Source organism: Pempheris klunzingeri, chromosome 2 (assembly GCF_042242105.1).
Source record: "Pempheris klunzingeri isolate RE-2024b chromosome 2, fPemKlu1.hap1, whole genome shotgun sequence".
NCBI lineage: Eukaryota > Metazoa > Chordata > Actinopteri > Acropomatiformes > Pempheridae > Pempheris > Pempheris klunzingeri.
This window is the reverse complement of record NC_092013.1, coordinates 14676533-14698209: the sequence shown is the minus strand read 5'-3', so window position 1 is coordinate 14698209 and position 21677 is coordinate 14676533. Positions and strand designations below refer to the sequence as shown.

Below are 21677 nucleotides of genomic sequence, written 5' to 3'. Positions count from 1 at the left end.
ACTAAATAGGGCCTGAAGGCTTCTTTAAAATCAGTGGCTTGAATACTGCCATGGCATGGGGAAGATAACTGAGGCGGTATAGGATTAGGTCCTAGGAGGCTCTAAAATTTGAGGCTGAAGAAATACTTGTGTCAAGATATCCTCCATGGGCGAGCTGGGGCAAGTTCAGGGTACAAACATTACTAAGACTGTCTCGAAATATTTGAAATCCACATCCAAGTGGTGTCATATTTTATGGAGCAAATATGTTTTGTAAACTAGAGTTAAGCAAGTGTAAATTACACTGTTGCTCTGGCAGCTATTTGAACAACAGGTAAACGCTTTATGAAGATGAATGACAGCTGTGTGTGGGCGGAAACAATGACAGGTGTGGTTAATGAGGTTGTTCAAGGTGAAATGATTTTGTCCATTCTTAAATTGTAGGTGAGAGTGCAATGGCACACATTATGTAGAGTTTACCTGTGATAAAAAATGTTTTGCTTTCGTTTGAACACTGAGACTCTGACCATACGCAGGCTGAAATTACAGAGTGCAGGGCCCACAGAGTCGTGTGTTGCCACTTCCTTTGGTTTAACAGTTGGATTGGAGTGACTGCAGTGACAGCAAAGAAAGTTCACCTCAAAGGACTTTTGAAGGAAAAGAAAAAAACAGCCAGTTTGGGACATCAGACAGACTCTATCAACAGCAACCAAAGGTTTCTCAGTTAACAGGAAAAGGGGAAAATGTCTGGACAAATATTAGAGACAATGCTGTAGCCCCAGACAGCGCAGCGAATGCTATAATTTCCCATTTTTGCATGTGTGTGCATTAGTTCTTATAGCAAGGTCATTTCTGTGCACTTATAAGCAATTTAGATTTGACCTCAGATATGTATTTATCCTCTCATCCAGTCTTTTTTAAAATGTTGCCTTCCCAGGAGATTAAAAAAACAAAAACAGTACCACCTTTAACAGTTTAAAGACGATAGGTGTGATTGAATGCATGCTGTAAAGGTTTTCACACACTTACTGTACCACACCCAACGGTCTCTGATAGACTCACAAATCACAAAGCCACACATTTATTGCTTGGCCTATCCTCAGCCAGTCTGTTGCACAGGATTTTTTCCTTTTCTTTTCTGTTAATCAAAATGGACAACTAGTTTCCCCTGCTGATTGTTTTCCAATGACAACATATAATCAGAATCAGCTTTAATGGCCAAATATGTGAACACATTCAAGGAATTTGAATCAATGCAGGTGACTTAACACAAATAGACACACATAGCTAAAAACGAAAATAAAGCTGAACTACTATTGTGTGCAGACACTGATAAGTAAATAAAAAAGAATACATATAAAACAAAAATGAAATGTGTTAACAAGAAGACAATAGTGCAACGATGCAGAACATGTGCTGGAATAAATATAGGCCTAGAATATAAATCAATTGATATGAAACAATTTCAATATCTGAGCACATTTTGAATTTGTAAAATGAATGTATAGCTCTCAGACTATACAGATATGTTGCATGTTGAGTCTTTAGATGATATATTTTTGTAATAAAACTGCTTAATTATGATTTGTGTGTTTAATGTCCAAATTGCACTGTTTCTGGTTTGACTCAATTTGCCAGGTTTGTAAACGACCGAAAGTGTAAGCACACTTGAGCCGGAACACATTTCGGTACAAGTGTTAAATATAGAAAGGAGGAGTGGCCGCATGGTGCTCACATCGTCACATTATTCCTTTTTGCATGTAATTTGATACCCGGTCTCTGCAGAGAAAGAGCGCTAAGACAAAAGATGCGGTCCGTGTGCATATGTTTGCAAACTTTCACAATCCATCCACTAAACACTTCACATTCGGCCGTCAGTACACTCTAGTGGATCAGTGCAACTTTAACAGCGTGCCACTTGCATCCATTGTTTAAATTTTAGGTTTAAAAAAAAATCAAAAGCAAACTGATGGACAGCAGAAAAAGGAGCTCTGGTGTCATAGTGCAGCGCTTTAAAACAAGTGACCAATCAACGACGAGATAGTCGGTAGGCGGGACGAACTGACAAGATTGAAGAGACACTCCTCCAATCAGATGCTCCGGTGGTAGACGCCGACCAATCAGGAGCGGGATCGACCCGCTGTATCCAACGAGAGTGGATTTTCAACGAGCTCGAGAGAAAAGCGGAGACGGGTAGACATCATTTCTCTCTCAGCGTCTTTGGACTACTCACACGGAGGCAAAGAGCCAAGAAATTAAAAAAAAATCTTTTTCTGAACAGGAATATTATAGTCTACATTAACTCACCAAATTAGCCATGGCCGACACAGCTGTTGACACGACCGCAACTGCAGAGGTTACAGCCAAGGTGCGTTTCATTCAGTTTTTTTCTCGGTTGGACGCTTCCGTCGTGTTAAAAGATTTTGGGAACTTTTTTTCCAAGTTGTTGTATAATTTGTGTGAATTGGTTCAGCTAGCTGGGGTTAAACAGCCGTGGGTTATTGGGCGGTTTCACCAAACGTTACTTCATGTAAGTTAAAACATCAACGTTAATTGGTCAAAATGTCAATTACCGAAATGAATGTTACCTTGTAATGTCACTTGTTGTGAACGCAGAGGCGGCGTATTCGTAATTTTCAGCGTCGACAGCTAAATACTGTGTGTGGAAACTCCAGCGTATGTGATGTGGTTAGCTAAAAATGTCTTGTTGAGCAGACAAAGCGGTAGAAAAGGTTCAGCTGGTGAAGCGGAGCTGCTGCTGTGGGCGGGAAGCCACAGCAGCCTTAATGTTACATTACCGGCGCGGATGGAAACGACTCATCATTGCTGCTAATTATTTCTAACTTAGTATTTCTTAAATTAGTCCCCATCAGGGTTTTTCTTAATTAAAACCAGACGTGGTGAGACCGGATGGCACTTCAGAATAAACTCTTTGCTTGTCGTGTAATTGATTAAGAGACGTGCTTTTATTTTGTAGGAGCTGAAAGAGAAGAAAGAAGTGGAGGAGGAGAAGAAGACCGACAACGGGGACGCACCTGCCAATGGCACAGTGAGTTGGAGACGAGGACCAGCCTCATGGCCTTTTGTCTTAGCACCCCTCATCATGCAGGTGTCGCTGCACCCGCCTCCCCCTCCTGTTCAGCTGCTCTCCACACAGCGCTTTGTTTGGGTTGTGAAATGGCACAGATGTTAGCTTGCAGGTCCCTGGACGTTTCCATTGGTGTCTTTAGTCTAGCTTGATAGCCAATCCCCTGGGGAGGAATAAGAACTTCACACACATGCTTTTTTTAAAGTGTCCCCAGAGGAGTCTGTGTATGTAAGACTGTGGGAGGATTATTTCAAAAATTCTCGGGATTTCATGTTTTGGTTGGGTTTTTTTTTCACCCCCTTAATCCTACAATAGTGCTCTTACAATAAAAGCCCAGTGATGACATGATGTGTTACATGACTGACATTTCCTTCTTTTCATTCAGAATGGTGCTGATCACAGTGACAAAGTGGAAAAACCTGCAGAGGAGAAACACGAGAATGGAGATGGTATGTTCACATAAAGCAGAATGAGCTTGTTTAATTAAAACACTGTTGTCTCTCCTTTCTCACTTTGTTGCTTCTGATTTGCCTCATGAGTGATGATCCCTTATGTGGCCTTGAGTTCAAAATTAGAATTTGACAAGATTGATTTCCCTCAAATTGTATTAATCACACTCCAGGTACAGGATATGTATTTTTCTGAAGTGACAAACTGTCTTTGCAGAGAAAGCAGAGGAGGCGCCCCCTGCTGAGGAGGCTGATGCACAGCCGGTGAAGCGTGCAGCTGAAGAGGAGGAGGTGGGTTGTCACCAGGCTACACTATACAGTCATAAATAATTATTTTAATGTGTTGACTAATCTGGTGATATGTATTTTTTTGCTAATGCATGACATTTTTCTTACTAGGAAAAGGTGGACACAAAAAAGCAGAAGACAGAGGAAAATGGAGATTCAAAAGAGGCGGAAGTGGAGGCCTAGGTCTCTGCACTGCTACGTGTTTGCGGCACTGTCTTACCAGCCTGGTCAACATCGTGTTGTAGAGCTTGTGCTTTCTGTACCTTTTGAGAAATATTTTTTTGTTTGCTCCCATGTTATCACATTGCACTGGAGTCCTGAAACATAGTGGCCCTGCATCCTTTTTTATGAAATGTTATTTATTGGTCTTTAAAAGGAGCTTCTTTTTTTTTACTTGTACAAATAGGGCCACATCATGAGATCAGTTTTTTCATTTCTTGAGGTTTTGTATCAGTGTGTTAGAAGCACAATCTCTATTATGTCAGTGCTGACCAGATGATTCATTCATACAGGCAGCTGCTCACTCCCTCCAAGGCTCATGTTGACCTCTCAGATTCACTTAACGGACCAAAGATAAGTTTTAAGCAGGGGCTAATGGACAGTTGTTAGCATTATTAGTTGAGGCATAATTTTTTGTGTTGAGCTGCTACTTAATCCTTGGCTTGGCTGCCCTGTTAACATAAACAGGTGGTGCAAATGAATAAAGGGGCTCTGTCTTGCGCCTCCATGATAAGATTACTTGATCTTGTTCAATGGAGGCAGGATTTTGCAATGTTAATTAACCCCTCTTAAATCTTAAAGCTTTGGTCATTTGTTCTGTATGCATTCCACGCAAGTTTGTACCATTTATACTTTTGTTTTTCTTACATTTTCAATGAGTTTTATGTTATGGTTGGGTAGCCCAGTTTTGTGTCCAAGACTGCCTTTTTGAGAACCAGAATGACATTCGGTTACTTCAGCCACTGCTTTGTATATTCTGATTAACAAATAAATTGTCTTTTTACTTAAGTATATCTATTTTCTGTGTATGATACCTGTTTATAGATCGTCACTGCTTCTTAAATCCATGGCCTTATAAGGAGATGATGTCACTTGACCCAATTTTTTTTGAACATGGAAAATGGCTGGTTTAGATGCAGGAAGGAACAGGAATAATCTCACTCACTTGGTAATGGAAAAGGGTGCACCGAAACAGAGGATTGCTGTCTTGTGTGTGACGGCTCCCCCGTGTGGCTTACTTTGAGATTGCAGATGATTATTAACTGGGGTGGCAGCTGGTGTGGGCTGCAATGGTAATCAGTGAAACAAAATTGCAATAATAATTGACACAGGAGTCCAAAATGGCAAAATGATCATTTTAGTTTTAACTGAACCCTGAATTAAAGTAGCTTTTACAGTAACACTGCTAATATTGAGCAATTGGTGGTACCATATAACACAAAATGTTCTTTTTTTGTTTTTTTTCTCAAGCAAGCTGCAAGAGCATGATCCATACAGATACTGTTTCCTCGGAAACGATAGCATGGCGTGCATCCAGTCAGTCCAGGAGGCTTTAATAGTAGGCAATTATTGACATTCTGCTGAGGCAGCAAATATGACTGGCTCCATACTATTGGGGTATTCAGTGTGTGAGCCAGTCAATTAAACCATCACAATGGTAGGCTTAAAACAGGTCATATACTAAAGGTAACCTTTTGTTAAAGCCCTGAGGTCAGGCTTGGTGCCTGTGTTGAGGCTGAACAGACAAAGCATACTGTTTGCCATGGCACAACAGATGTAAAAAATAAATTATATACCATTTTAAGATGGAAAAGGGGATGACGTTTGATACTGCCTGTGAGGAACTTGGCTAACTAATGTAAGGTCATCACTATACGAAGTTGATGGGCTAAGCGTGGTGGAGCATAAGCCTACTACCTTAAGCATGCGCCCTAATGATGACAATAAGCACTTGCTGCTGGCTCTATGAACCACCACAGTCTTTTCTTTCAATGTTGTCCACCTTCAGGGTTACCCATAGTTCACATGAGTCTTCTCCCTGTTTGCTGTTCTTCTGTTTTGTTCGGTTTCCGACTGAATGCTGATTCACACCCCAGTTTCAACTTCTCCTCTTCCTGATAATGACAAGAATCACTGTCATTATTACAATGGCATGGCCAGGGGTAGGGTGACAGCTCGCGGCTGCCCATGGCTTAGTGAGGGCCCAGACAGAATTTGCCACCAGTACACATTTCTCTGTGTTTTTGGAAGTTTGTGTATGAGTGTGTGTGTGTGTGTGTGTGCGTGTCATCCTATTAGCCAAGGCGCTTTGCTGATTCACTGCTTAATTAGCATTGTAGTCATACTTGGGACTTTATTAAGAGTCACCCAGCACCAAACTGTGAAATTTGGGGATAGCACACTGGTAAGTCTCATAATGACTGGATTGTGTGGAAAGTATCGTTTTTATTTGCTGCTAAACTGTGAACAATGTGAAGCCCTTCAAGACTGTAACTGCTACTGAGAGTTGTTTGGCTTCATGTGAATATTAAGTATGTGTTCGCTAAAGTATGCCAGAGGAGCTCTTGGATTAATGAAGAGGCATCAATGGTTAGTGTGAGTGGTCACTGGCAGCACATTCATCTCGTCAGAAAATCCTGCCTGAGGTGTGATGCTAATATGCTAACTCAGAGAAACAGGCAGGTAGACATTCCCTCGGCCATATGACCAAAACAAAACATTAACACAAGGCTTTGAGAGATTACATTGCAGCTCATGCAGACGTTAGGCAACTGATTAAAAAGGAAGAAAAAGAGGGGAAAGCTGTGGTTAGCCAGCACGTAGTGATCCACATTTCTATGCTAAACACCAACAAGCAAGAAAAAAATGATGCAAGATTTTACAGCAAACAATCAGACAGCTTAGTCTCCACTCAAAGATGCCATTCACAGTCTCTCACACAAGCACACACAAACACATTCGTCCCACATACCGCTTTCAAATGTCACGCGTTCATTTGCAAAAGTTAGGAAAGAAATGCATGGGCACACACACTGTATGAACACACTGGTCATGTATACACATAATAGAGCAGTGGCCAATGTCTCTCTGTCTGTCTGTCTAACTCTGAGAGGAGCAGTGCTGATTACTGTGAAACAATATATGATATTGTGCTGTACAGTGTGCGGCAGGGTGTACAGTGCGTTTGTCCTATCAGTGCAGTGAAGGTCAACACACTCAGACACCAAGCGACAGCATGAGAGCGTGTGTGCCATTGAGTGAATGTGTGTGTATGTGTGTGAGGTAAAGTAAATTAAGAGGCTTTTCTAAATGTGCACCAATAGTGGCTGGGTCTCGCTTTCGGGGGGCTCACCCTCAGGGGGGGGCAGCTGGTACACCACGCAGAGAGAGGAGTACAGGCAGCCCACGAATGACATCAGGCTTGAAAAGTACATCACTCCCTGGGCCCCACCCACCAGTGAGGTCAGAGGTCCCATTGCCACCGAGACCAGGATCTGAGCCAGGAAATACTGGCAGCTGAGCAGAGAGATGTCCACCCCCATCCCTCGTCTGGTCCCTTCCTCTGAGGAGCCACAAAACTGAGGAACATACACAAATACTTTAATGATGTGAGCAGTCGTTGTGCAGTTGTGCACCAAAAATCACTACAACGTTAAAGGAATAGTACAACATTTGGGAAGTTAGATGAAAGAACTGATATCACTCTCATGTGTGTATGCCATAAGTTACATCCAGCATCTGGTTACTTCAGCTTTGTATTAAGACTGAAAACAGGGAAACAGCTAGTCTGGTTCTATGCAACACTACCAAAATCCAGCCACCAGTACGTCTACAGCTCAAGAAATGGTCAGGCAAAAAACCCTTTTAAAATCACATCAATGTCATTGATGCTAATTAGTGAGCTTTAGAGGTGCTGATAGGTGGATTTTGTCAATCAATCAATCAATCAATCAATCAATCTTTATTTAAATAGTGCCAATTCATAATAGTGTTATCTCAAGACGCTTTCCATAAAGAGCAGGTCTAGACCAAACTCTTTCAAACCTCAAACAGAACCAGGCTCAGATATTTACTGTACATGCATAAGAGTGGTATAAGACTCTCTGCAAGACAGCAAATAATAATCACAATAACAATTATTATTTCCCAAAATGTTGAACTACTCCTTTGAACTGATCCTGGAAGAATAACATCAAGCGTCTACAAATGACCCTCCGGGCCTGGATACTGACCTGAGGGCTCTGGTAGTATTCACACAGCAGAGAGTAAGGCAGCGTGCATAGAGAGGAGAAGAGCACCCCGTAGGTGACACAGAGAGAAAGTACCACATAGAGGTTGGTGGATAATGTGGCCAGGCCCGTGCCCAAACCAAACGCCAGGTAGGCAAAAAAATATAGAGTGCGAAGAGAGAAACGCTCCTCCAGTTTCTCCAGTATGGCTGGAAGTTGAAGAAGAAACCCAGAGAGAGAAACAGAGGGAACAAATGTAAAGGAGGACAAATTCCTGGTTAAATGACTCTCCCCTGGTCAGAGATGCACAGATGTGTGTAGCTTACCTGAGTAGAAAGCAGCACTGAATGCATAGATGCACATGCCCCAGCAGCCCATGCTAACACCAGCATTGTAGCGTTGGTAAGCCTCCGAGTCATGGGGGGCCTTTGGGTCCCCTTCAAACACAACCTCTCCCATGAAGTCAGTGTAGAAAAGCAGCATACCTTCAAAGGACAGCCAGCCTACAGAGAGGCAAAAGGTATCAATATTGAAAACAACACAGACAGGTTTAAGGCGTTGCAGAGTGTTGTGTGCTACTAAATTTAAATAGTGATTATTCTCACCCAAAAAATGATTAGTGCATAAACTCCGCAGAGAAGGAGGCATCCTGTAGATGGCAATACACAGCAGCTTCATTGACATTTGGGACTCTCCTGTCTCCACGTTCTCACTCAGATCGCTCTCATAGCGTACCCCATTCAGCAAAATGTTTGCAACCTTCATCAGAGAGAAAAGACAGACACTGTGATTAAAAATGCTGCGGTGGCTACTGACTAAACAGTTTTGGTCATTTTCGAGATATGTATCTGACCTGCTGGCTGAAGGTCACTGTTCTCCTGCGTCCATTCTCCAGCCCAACAATCTGAGTTGCCATGGGCTCCTCAATCAGCGCAAGGCTCTGAGGTCGCTTCAGGATACCAGCAGTAGAGCCCCGATGTGACCCCGCGCCAGGCTGAGCCCCAGCTGGGACCTGAGATGCTCCATGAGATTGTGCATCTCCCTCAGGCTGTGGCATTTCTTCATCCTGGGCTTCCCCCGCTGGATGAGACACCACATCAGCCTGGGTCTGTCCTGCAAGATGGCTCCCTGCTGCCTGTGTGGACTCGTCAGGAGGAGGGGAGTCCCCTGGAGGCAGGGGCACGGTGGTGGAGTTGGAGGTCAGGGCCTGTGGTGTTTGCTGGCCTGTGTAGCAGTTTATGAGCACACTGTCTATGTAGGAGGTTCCTAATGAGGAGGCAAACTCATTGATGCCAGTGAGAGAACTGTCTCTACTAATAAAGCTGCCATATTTTGGAGTGAGGGGGCTCATGGGTGATATGGGGCTAGTGAGGCCCGCACAGAGGCGTGCATTGGCACTGCAAGAATGGGCCAGAGGGTCAGAGTTACCATGGTGAGACTTTGAGAAATTGTAGCTGTAAAGACCATCCTCATCCTCCTCATATAGTCCCAAAGCTGATCCTGGGGGAACAGGGGGCGAGGGAGGAAGGGGGAGGCTGGGGCTTTTTAGATGATTCTTACTGGGGTTTTTGTTCGGCTGGCTCTTTGGTAGGGGCCGTTCGGGAATGCTTATCAGAGTCATGGCTGTGGCAAATACCAAAGTGACACTTGTGAACATGTATATGACCCGCAGTTGGCCTCCCATCGACCTTCCAAACTGTGTCTGGTCCCAGTTGATGCCACCCACTATGTAGCCAAATCCACCTCCTAACCCTGCAGAGCAAGATTAAGAAACATAGAAAATTACCATTTGCAATGATATCTTAGAGCTTTGTTTTAAGTGTTTTCTCCAATTTATCTTGACTGTGTCCTGTCTCTTCTTACCTGCCAGTAGTGCGTGGATGTTCAGCCCCCGATCCTGGTCCTCTGGGCTGCACACATCCATCATGTAGGCATGGCTCGGGTTGTCGGCTGAATCAGCACTGAAGTCCATCAGAACCACACCACATATTGTCAGGACAATTCCCCACTTGTGATTTGATGCTGTGTCAGCCAGCACACCACCCATGTCCCGGCCGTTCAGCACCAAGGTTAGACCAACCAAAGCCCCTGTGAAGGAGGAAAGCAGTAACGTCACTACTAGAGTTCAATCGACATCTCGCTAAGTTGGACAAAAACATGCATGCACACATCATCATAGATTTTATAGTCAATTTACTCATCATGGAGAGTAATGCCAAGCCAAAAAACTGTTCAAAACAGTTGTGTAATGGAGCCAGCAGTGAAAAATACACACACAGTGTGATGTGAATATTGTGCTCAAATGAATTAGATGATGTGGATACTACAGGGTATGCTGTATATACCCTATATATGTAATTAACTAATCAATTTTAATGTCATATCAATGTATAGCATCCAAATTACCTGGTAATTATTGTTCATATAATATTTCCCTTTTACTTTTTTGAGTTTGAGACTTGAATTCAATTGAATATTTAAGCGACATCAAGAAAGCATCAGTGTGGGTTTAAAGACTACAATTTTTAACAGAACTGTGTTTACAACTGGGATGTGGAGTTTGAGAGGCATTGGTATTTACCAGATAGGAAAAGCATAACAAAATATGTGCATCAAGTTGCATTGTGGGAAGTGTAGAATCCAGTGTTTTTGCTTCATATTATGGACTAAAAGTCAAGATATCTCAGCCTCTCTTGATCATTCTTCTCTTAATATGTTTCTCTTAAGTCGCCAAACTTTATGGAAGTGGCACTTACATACATACTCATATTCATCATTGTACTAAGGTCAATACTAAGTTCATGTCTTACCAATAGCCAAGGCAAAAATGAAGGGTCTCCTTCTACCAAACCGGGATGTACAACGATCACTCCATGCTCCGATGAGAGGCTGAACGAGGAATCCTTTAAAGCCAAAGACAGAGGACTGAGTTAGAGTCCAAAGAGCAACTACTGTACAAGGTTACTGATGCATCGCATATCGTCATCTCGCCTTGCTGTTCACTCACCTAGTATGGGACTAATAAACCACACCAAGCTGTAGAATTGATCAGGCAAGCCCATCTGTAGGAGCACGGGAGTCACATAAGCAGTTTCCATGGCATAACTAAACTCAATACCAAACAGGATGCAGCCGTTGAAGAGCAGCTCTTGGAAGGTGCGCCTTGGGGGGAGCTCACTGAGGTCCAGCTGGTCCAGGGGACAGGGTGTGTTGGGTGGCGGAGGTGGTGAAGGTCTTATCAGCTTCCGACGCTTTGGCTGTCTTTGGAAATTGTTGGCTCTGTGGCTGAGGTGCCGAGTGGTGGATGTTGGGAAGCTGGCAGTTTTGGGTAGTGAACTCCTCCAGATACCTTCCTGAGCTGTGGATAACCTCCCCCCTGGACTGGCCAGAAGGGGGTCACTGGGGGTTCCCATGCCCGGAGATGACATCTCTCTCAAGCCAGTTTACTCTGTGGCAGAAAACGGGATAACAAACACTGCCAAGTTTAACCTTGTTGTAGGCTGAGTTTTCATATTAGAGGTCATTCAAGATCATTACAATGCAGCACAGTTGTCATGTGAGTAACTTAGTGCAGCTAATGGTTATGTAGTGCTACCAAGAGGACACTGCAGTCATCAGCAGACAGCACCGATGGCACAGCGACGATGGGCACGACGCACTGCAACCAATGCGCATGTTAGTGTTGTGCGCAAAGCCCATGTGCTCGGCGTGGCTGACTACAGCAGTGTAGTATGCGGCACCGCGCTCCCGAAGCCTGTTTCCATTTTAATTTTTCATGGAGGAAGCTCAAATCGGAAACAATGGAGCCGCTGGGGTTTCTAACGACGGCTTTCAAGACAGCCTCAAGGATAACGTATCATTATTGCGTCAATTTGAACATTTGACCAACACAGATCCTATATGAACGTAGCCGATCGATCGCTTTTTTCCAGACTGTTGTAATGTAATGATCCTCGATGGTGTCCTCGGCGTGACATTTGGTACTTAAGGTGAAGACCACACAATCGACCGAGCTGTGTCACAAGATGAATTAGGCGTGCAAACTGAAACGTGAAAGATGATAATTACCTTGTCGGGGAGGCTCGTCATTTATTGCGGCATACTGTGTAGGTGACCAGACCAACCATTATGATTTATATATAAAAAAGGATGAATTACAGGAGACATGATTGTTGTTTTGTTTTTCCTTTTCATGTAGTCATCCCCCCGCTCTCTCCTCCGTCCCTTTCCTTCCCCCTCTTCTCTTCTCCCCCTTCTCCTCTTCCTCCCGGTCTCTCCCGTGACGTCACGCCCCTCCCTGCAACATCAGCACCGCGGACAGTCCCCGCGTGTGAAAACACACGCACACACACACACACACACACACACACACACACACACACACACACACACACACACACACACACACACAGACACACCTATCTCCCATCATCTGCATCATCTTCTTCTCATATGCACACACAGTGTACTTTAAGGTAAGATTCTAAGTAATATTAGATGACCCTCAGTGTTTATAACTTTATCCCCTCAAAGTCATGGTGTGCACAACTTAATTTAAAATTCTAGTTGAACTCATGAAGTATTCAAAGATACTAAATATACCAGACTGTGGTTTGGCTGCATGTGTATAATATGAACGGTATGAAATGTAGAGTACTGATTAAAATAGTGGGTTTGAATATTTCACTGTCGAAACCCCTTCAATGAAGATGCTGAAAAAGCTGAATATATACAGAATATAAAGTTGTAAAAGTGTACAATGAGGCAGTTTTTTTACAACTTAAAGCTGCTAAAAAATCGAAAAGGAGAACTGGAGGTGAAGGGGTGAAATAAATTGTAGTTTTCTTTTCCCTTTTTTTGCATCAAATTATGAAAACAATGTATGCATTTTTCATTTATGTTACTGATCTACCACCTCTATGCTCGTTTAGAGTGCCAACATATCTCATTTGTAGTTACTTCAAAATTCAAGGTTTAATTTGTGATCATTGTTCAGATATCATGAAATCCTGGAACATCACATACAAAATACAAACAGTATTGTTTTAAAGTTTCTGGTGTATTTCTATGGACATAAAACAACAAGGCCATTGGAATGAATAAAAGCTATAAAATCACAAAAAAGTGCAGAATAAGATGAAACTCAAATGATCCATGACTTAGGATAATAGTATGTATATAGGAATAGATAGATAGATAGATAGATAGATAGATAGATAGATAGATAGATAGATAGATAGATAGATAGATAGATAGATAGACTTGCCACAGCAGGAGAAGCACAAGTGAAACACATCTCATCAAATATGGCTCAGTTCCATTTAGTTTCCCAGTGAGCTGTGATAATGATCCAGCATGAATAAAACCAACATCCTGGAACTTGCTCACTTAAATAGAGTGCAGTCGTTTTAATGTTATCAATTACACCTGTGCTCCTCCTGCTATGAAATACCAAAATGTCTGTGTGAAAAAGGTCAATTGTCCTTTGTGTACAGAAACTGTGACTGTCAGCAGCAGCAGAGAAATCTTAAACTAGTACACTGTTTGTTAATTAATGTTCTTTGAAAGGTTAGCATAGACTCATTCTAACTGTGGTTTATTTTTACCCCTCTTCTCTACATTTTATTATTTTTATTTTTTTTTGTAAAAGTTTCTGGGTTTAGTGTTTTGTTTTTTTATCAACATTTTTGCAGATAGATTGTAAATTTCAGACATCTTCATATTAGTGCATGCGAGTAGTTTTGTGCACTGTACAACAAGGAGCTGGACTGAGATTCAAACATTGAACTGTACAATGAATACATATATAATAAACCAATATGAGCGTGCTCATTATAGAATAATTTATTGAAGTTGAAAGTACTTTTCTATCCAATTAAAAACAGCCTACTAACATTGAGAACTTATTATATATCATAAACCATATCCAGTCCTTTTAGAAATACTGAGCAGGTTTATGACCACCTCTGACAGCAGGCTCATCATGTATAATTGATTTGTGATAATCTGGCCTGCCGGTTGGGCATGGAGACCACCTCTTAGGCACTGAATGATGTATTGAATTAATTGTCACTGATATACTATTTTTGTGGTCACATTTTCATGACTTTATTTCTGTTTCTAGTAATGGACAGATATGGAAACATGTTTTTTTGTAATGTACGCTACCCTAACCTTGATCTTTAAAAGCAACTAACAATAGATAATAAATGTCAGACAAAAAGGCTTCATATTTCTGTCTAACATGGAGTAGTGGAAGTACAAAGTGGTAGAAGAAGAAAAGTGATTAATAATTGCACTCAAGTACAGTGGTGGAGTGAACTAACAGGGAAATCTTAGAACAGAACAAAATGGCTTTGGTTGTCCTGGGTGTTGACAGAAAACAGGCAGCTAGAACTAAACTGATAGCTATAAAAAGCAAAACTAAGTGACCTGAGGTGAGCAAACAAAGGCCACACAATAAATCTCATCACCTTTGAGCTCAGTTATAACTCACCTTATGCAACCTGCATTATGAAAAACTGAATATTTTCACCACCATGTCACCACTTTGAGCTCCTGATAAAACTGCTGATGCAATGCTTCGTGTGTCGCACAAACTGTGATAAAACAGTGAACCCGAAGAGATACCTACTGTATATAATATAATAAATAGATATAATGAAGTAGTAGGGGTGACAAACACGTGACGAAAGTTGGCCCTCTGAAGCCCCGCCCCCGCTCCATACATACTGCGCTGTGATTGGCTGATTCTCCAGCACCGGCAGAATCTGATTGGACGGGAGTGATCAGTGGGCGTATCAGGATGGAGTTGTTTCGCAACTGTTGTGCGGGCGTCACTCAAACATCATTGTTTTGAGACATTTTACTGTGCGAACTGCATGTCTGTCGTGTCCGTGTTGTCAGTGTGCAGTCCCTGTAGAAAATGGCAAACGTCGACCTCGCTCAAGTTCGAAAGAATTTGCTGAAGAGCGCCGAAACTGGAGAGGTAAGGCTGGCAGCACAGCTTCCTCCTCTTAGTCACACTTATTTGGCCCACTGGCTTGTGTTTAAAGGTGTTGTCCTTTATTATAACGCCATGCTGTTGGGCTGACATATTCCCCTCAGAGGCCTGTGTCCCCTGCTGAGCCTTAAACCTGCCATTACCTCACAGTAGTGATGTAATTGCTGCCAATAAGGCCTCCAGGGTGGCTTAATGATGACCACAGGGGGGTACATGTGAATATGAATCATGTTATTGCCCTGTTTGACTCTGTGATGTGTGATTTCACTGATGAATTGTGCCATATGTTGCCTGTGTGTCACCTGTTCACAGGTTTCATGGTGAGTTATTCCTCCTGTGTGTATTTCAGAGTGTAGAGCTCCAGTCTCTGTGGCAGGACCAGCCGGTGGTTTTGTTCTTCCTGCGCAGGTTCGGCTGTCAGGTGTGTCGGTGGATGGCGTCAGAGATCAGCAAACTAGAGCCGGACCTGAGAGCCAGCGGTGTATCTCTGGTAGGGGTCGGACCAGAGGAGTTCGGGCTGGAGGAGTTCAAGGAAGGAGGGTTTTTCAAAGGATGTAAGCAGTAGTTACTCATCCACTGTAATAAAACAGTGTTCATTTTAGTGTTTCTATTGCACCGACACAACAGAACACTCTAAAATGAAAAATATGTGGCACTTAAAGATCAAAGACGTGATTCTGAAAGATCAGAATCCATTTAATGTCCCCTGTTAACTTTGAAATAAGCAGATCAATGACTGGAAGTAGAATAAAAATTGATTGACACAATGTTTTTACTTTACTTTTTTTATACTTCAGTAGCTGTCAGTGCATTGTCACACTTATCCAACCAAATGTATCTAACAGAAAGATTGGATGTCACAAGAATTCAGACATATGATGGTAAATAATCATCAATCTTTTCTTTTTAGCCATTTATGTTGATGAACAAAAGAAAAGCTACAAGGATTTGGGCTTCAAAAGGTGAGTTCAGTAAAACCACGTTCCCTTCATGTAATAGAGGAGCTGCTTATTTTATATGAACGACAGTTTGCTTTGACCCTGGAGTGAATTGCATTCATTTATCAAAGATGATAAGTCTAAAACTTAATTATATACTTTAGAGCTGCAGTGATTAGTTGATTAATTGATTAGTAAATGAACAGAAAATGAATCTGCAACTATTTAATCATTTTTCAAGCAAAAAAAAAAAGCCAAACATTCGCTGGTTCCAGCTTTTCAAATGTGAGATTTAGAAGCTTTTCTTCGGCCTATAGCATAATAAGATGAAAATTAGAATTCAGTCAAATAAAACTAGACAGTCAAATATGTTTTTTCACTTTTTATTAGGTCTGACCACTCACACCAATCTTCTCTTCTTTGCAAAATGTAAGCTGCATTGTAATGATCTCTTATCGAGAAACTGTTTTTCACACTCAGGTACACAGCATTAAGTGTGGTCCCGGCTGCTTTGGGGAAGAAAGTACGAGATGTAGCTGCAAAGGTAGATATCATCATGGCTGTGTGATTAAGGCATGATTCATATGACTCACGGGGGCAGGGGTAAAGAAGCTGAAACCCAGATTGACGTCTGACCGCCTGTTTTCTCTGCTGTTTTCAGGCCAAAGCTGACGGCATCCAGGGAAACTTCTCAGGAGATCTGCTTCAGAGCGGGGGCATGCTCATTGTAGCCAAAGGTACGAACACTGCAAACCAGAGGGGGATATCAGCAAAGGTCTGTCTTGTTAAGGCTTATAAGTGAATGTAGAAAAACTCCGATTAAAACAGAGAAAGAGAGCTGGGGGGATGTCAACATGTAAATGACATGGCATCATGGTATCAGTAAGGGTGACTTGTCCAGTCATTTAAAAGAAGGTAAATGAATAGTCAATGCAATGCATTTTTGCTATCTCTCCTCTAGAGGGCAGTACTGCATCACATCATCATTGTGTTGTTTGGGAGTTCATATTAAGCTCACCAAACCACTCACCCTCAACAGCAGCGCTCCCCGGGGTCGCTGATTATCCTCATGTCTGTATATTTCTTGCATCCACAGAGGTTTAAAGGTTAAACTATGCTTTTAAAGTAGTCAAAGTTGCAGGAGCATGTTGGGATGATGATTCTACATATAGGAGAGGCGATTTTTAACAGAGGCAAAGTACAACACAACATTAGCAAAACTAAGAAGATAGTCAGCATTTTTATAGTTAGGAGAGCAGACAATTACCTTCATACAATTTGCTGATGAGGAAAATAACCAGGTGAGACACTCTATAAGTGTTGTAGATTCTACACAGCGTGACGATGTCAAATAGTGCTCTAATGATAGCACACATTTTTAGGGAGGTCAGTACATTTTGTATGTGAAAAAAAACACGCTCCAGATGTAAAAGTCTGCCAGACCAACTCTTCCTCTGTGAGTGTGCAGATACTCTCTTTTATGGTGAGGTATGGGCAGCTTGGTCTCATGGAGAGGAATCAGCTGGAGGAAGTCATTCTGTCCTGTCTGACTGTCTGAGCAGAAAAATCTTCAAAAGCCCAGTTCACCACTCCTCTTTGAGCGCCTGTTCACTGGAAGGAGGTTTAGGCAAAAGTCTGAATCTTTTAAAAAGCAATTTATTTCCTTATTACTCAAAGTTATTAAATTAAATAGAAGTTTTAAGTAAAACCAGACTGTGTTACACATTTTTAGAAGACTTCACATTTTGTACTTTGTGCTAATTCTGGTATTTCTATCTTTTTCTTTTGATAGCATCTTTTTTAATAACCAGCAACATCTGGATATTAAGTCTGTGTTAGATATTGAATATTATTGAAATATTGAATTGATATTGCACTCTGCACGTTGCTACTTTTGTGTGTCAGTCAGAGTTCACCAAAGCAAATTTATAACAAATCCCGTTTTATTGTAATGGATAAAGTTGACAAGCTGCTCACTTCACTGATTGCCTCTAAGAACATTTTGCTCTGCCAAGGTGGAGAAAAGGTCCTACTGCACTTCATCCAGGATTCACCAGGAGACCACGTACCTCTGGAGGATATTTCCAAGGCTTTGGGCATCTCAGCTAAAGTAAAAGCAGGGCAGAGGCCAGTGGTAAGACATCTCATAAACATACAAAGCACTGTTTTCACATTCCACTCTTCATTTCCTTATTCAACCTCAACTTCTGCTTTTTTACTGGTTCCCATGGGTGAACTCCCTTGAAGCTGTTCACTGAAGGGTTAGATAAAATCGAAGCAAATGGTGTCATTGCGTCAGCTGTCAGCAGCCTCTGTTTTACGTCAGTAGCAACAAACACACATCAGAGGAGCATCTTCAAAGACAATTTCACACTTATTACTCCATCTTCATGGTCTGTCAGTGTCCACGTTGTAGTCTTATAAAACCTTTCAAACGTGAGCGATGATCTCAGTCTTAACCTAAATGGACTTAGAAATGCTCTACAAACACAAACAGAGGAGTTATTATACAAACACTCAAGTAGAGTCTAACATGGTAAACAATATGACAGCCTTACCCAAGATTTATGAAATATTTATTCTTCTTTCTCTCACAAAGGCCAGAAAGTAACCTCAGCAGTGCTCCACAGAATTAAAAGTCTGCTTGGAGAAATTATTAGGTTCAACTAACGACACGTAAGAGCCAGAAATCTGAAAAATGTTGGTTTTGATTTGAGTTTGTTTGTGAGGTAGGATATGCTTGTCAAAGATGCAAGGATTAGTTTTGTTCCTTTACCATGTATTTAACATTTAAGAACTTTAAGAAAGGGTCAGTATTTTCATGTCAGTGTTAAAAAGTGGTGGGATGACTTGGAGACAAAGTGATAAACCTCTCATAGTGAGTAGAAAGACACAACAGACATTTGTTTCTATCCTAAATGTAATTCAGCCCATTCACCTCACTCATCGTGCTTATTTTGCATGATTGATTTTAGGATTTAAGATTCACTTGATATTAGAAAACATAAGCATAGTGTCGAGTCTGACATTCAGTTATGTATATCTTTGTAGTCTGAATGGTTGTTATTGCTTTGGTGCAATAAGGAGGAAAAAGTCTTTTTTATTTTTTTTATTGTACAACAATTTAGTGGTTCAACATATGTAGAACTCAAATGCCAAACAAACCAAATTGAAGAAGGCAAATGTAAAAGCTCGGGGTATGTAAACATTTACATAGCACTGTATATGTAGCACATTAAAATTTACGACTGCACCATGAACTTATACATACAATGTATTTTCCGTCTTTAAGAGGAGAGAATGCACCACATTGTTATTTCTGGTGCTGTGGAGTCAATATAAAGTAGACACCACAATTTAAAATGCGGTCCCAGTTCTATACCATAAAAGCACATTTAGAAACAACATTGCCCAGTGGTCATGGACATAATATCTCTGGTTCAGAGGACTAGCGGTTTTGTCATGTGATCGTCAGAGCCTTTAGCATGCCCATGACATCCAGCACATGGTCTCCAACACTCTCGCCCCCTGGGGCTGTTGCTTGCTTCCCACAAAACACATAATATCAGAGATGCTGCAGCATGTACAGTAAGCTTTCCCATGACGTGTCTGAAGACCAAGAGATGTCATCGCTGCAGCCCAGGAACAGAATAAACCTTGTTTCTTTCTGAGGGGTCAAATGTGGCAAAAACAAACTTGCAAGTCACAAGCTATCTGACGTTCTTGTGTGGAAGAGGCCATGAAAAGGTTGACGCTTTCTTAAGAGAATGAGGACACTGGCTGATCAGGATAAAGCGTAGCAATGTTTTCTTGTTCAAACCTTTCCTGTTCAAACAGCTGATAGACAATGTTTACTTTTCTTATCTGTGCCTTGAGATGGAAATCGTCAAACCAGATTCCCCCAAAGAACGAGCTGTGTCTCATCTTCAGCTCAGGCCCAATAAACAATCCATGTTTAACGCTCAGTCTAGACAAACAAAGATGCCTACAGATGCTTTATTCACCTATCACCTCATCTATAAGTAACTCACAGATAAGAAGTTAAAGTCAGCAACATTGGGCTTCACAGTGGCCATATTGTATCACAACCACAACATCCTCAGTATGATCTTGTTGCATACCATCCATCCGTTTCTCCCCATATTTCCTGGCTGCCTTTGTACTGCGTTACAGCAAAATGCTGTAACAACAGAAAATCACCTTTTTATGCCAACTCTAGCTCATGTAGAGCTTCTTTTTTCCATTTGACCAATGAACATACATGAAATAAGAATACATATTCAATCACAGTTCCTTCCACTTTATTAAAAACATGTGGTCCATAGGACCAAGTGGGCAATGTAAATAACTAATATTACTTTACCACATGTTCATACATTTGTTTTAATAATCATTGATTCAGCATTGACAACAAATCAGGGCCATAGTTTTTCATTGTAGATAAATCTGACAATTATGTCCAAGATAAATTGATGTGTATATAATATGTTGCCTATTAGATGTCATAAAGTAATAAGAATCCATCACAATTACCCAGAGTCTCAGGCGATGTTTCATTTTGCTCAAACAACAATCCAAAGCCCAAAGATATTCTGTTTACAAATACATGAAACAGAAAAGCAGCAAATCCGCACATTTCTGTTTAAAGCTGTTTGACCTCTTTTGGAGGGGGGGTAGATCTGTTGCATTTGAATGGAAGCATGTTAGTCAGTGCTTAGCTGCTCCACTTGGCTTTAAATATTTTCACGGTTGCATTCCAGCAGGTTCCAGCAGGAAAAAAACCCACTTGTGGTCATTAATGGGCCAAAGGTGGTTTTTAAAATATGATTTTGGCAACAGGAGCTGGAGTCTGGTTTACTTTTGGCCCTTTTATCAGATGCTGGATTTGAATACATAAGTACAAGAAAGAGACAGGGAGGTCAGATTATTATCTTTAAATCAAAGACTGATGCTGTTCAGACGCTCACTTGGCTTTAACCCTCATATTTTGTTGACAAGTCTGCACTTGAGGTGTTTGACATTCATGATTAATAGCTCTTTTATGTCAACATGTTCTACAAAACGTCTGTGGGATTAGTTTATCTGCTAGTAATTGGACTTTCACCATGTCTCCACAGGACGCATTCAGGCACAGTATTGAGTGCAGGTCACGTGTTTCTGTAGCTCTCAAGCCTAAACAATTAATGCAGTCATGTGCATGAAACGCAAGAAAATAGATGCTTCGTTATTTTATATTTAACCTTTGTTCTTTCTCTTGCAGTGCAATGATGATGTTTGTACACGATGACAGAGCGGCCCATCATACTTGATGAGCATCACAAAGCTGAAATGGAGAATCAAGAAGCAGGATGTCATCAAAATGCTAAAGTGAACACAAAACTCCTGCCAATTGCTTGTAATTTCTTTGTGACAATTATCGACAGCCTTATTATATTGATATGTTATCTACATTATTACATTGCACTTGTACTGATCACGATGATTATTTTGTTTTTGCTGGTTATTTATCAATGCGCAACAGTTTATAAATATATGAATCCTTTTGTATGTATCGTGTAATAAAAGTTTAAAATCAATACTTGGCTGCAGTCTGAGTGGAGATTTAATGAAGGTGAGGAGATGTTAAACTTTTTGATATGACAAATGTGTATCATGTCCATATACGAGATCAATTGTTTACTACATTAAAAATTCAAAACACTG

General features: G+C 41.3%; 3 protein-coding genes across 3 annotated transcripts; 2 read left to right on the top strand and 1 right to left on the bottom strand.

Moving 5' to 3' along the window:
- The first annotated feature begins 2154 nt into the window (after window positions 1-2154).
- LOC139215105 (prothymosin alpha) lies at window positions 2155-4812 on the top strand. The gene is made up of 5 exons (XM_070845955.1): window positions 2155-2347; window positions 2957-3028; window positions 3453-3516; window positions 3734-3807; window positions 3916-4812. Exons 1-5 carry the CDS (start codon window positions 2297-2299, stop codon window positions 3985-3987), a joined length of 333 nt encoding a protein of 110 aa, XP_070702056.1. The 5' UTR covers window positions 2155-2296; the 3' UTR covers window positions 3988-4812.
- A 1045-nt stretch (window positions 4813-5857) lies between these two features.
- Window positions 5858-12179, bottom strand: slc45a1 (solute carrier family 45 member 1). Its single transcript, XM_070850371.1, has 10 exons — window positions 12102-12179; window positions 11041-11481; window positions 10844-10936; window positions 9897-10121; window positions 8887-9785; window positions 8639-8792; window positions 8360-8536; window positions 8037-8242; window positions 7157-7382; window positions 5858-5918 (listed from the first exon to the last, which is right to left on the bottom strand). The coding sequence occupies exons 2-10, from the start codon at window positions 11459-11461 to the stop codon at window positions 5890-5892; spliced, it is 2430 nt and encodes an 809-aa protein (XP_070706472.1). The 5' UTR covers window positions 11462-11481; window positions 12102-12179; the 3' UTR covers window positions 5858-5889.
- A 2685-nt stretch (window positions 12180-14864) lies between these two features.
- Window positions 14865-21550, top strand: prxl2b (peroxiredoxin like 2B). Its single transcript, XM_070838819.1, has 7 exons — window positions 14865-15021; window positions 15386-15590; window positions 15947-15998; window positions 16455-16518; window positions 16636-16711; window positions 17990-18108; window positions 21235-21550. Exons 1-7 carry the CDS (start codon window positions 14959-14961, stop codon window positions 21259-21261), a joined length of 606 nt encoding a protein of 201 aa, XP_070694920.1. The 5' UTR covers window positions 14865-14958; the 3' UTR covers window positions 21262-21550.
- Window positions 21551-21677: the final 127 nt, after the last annotated feature.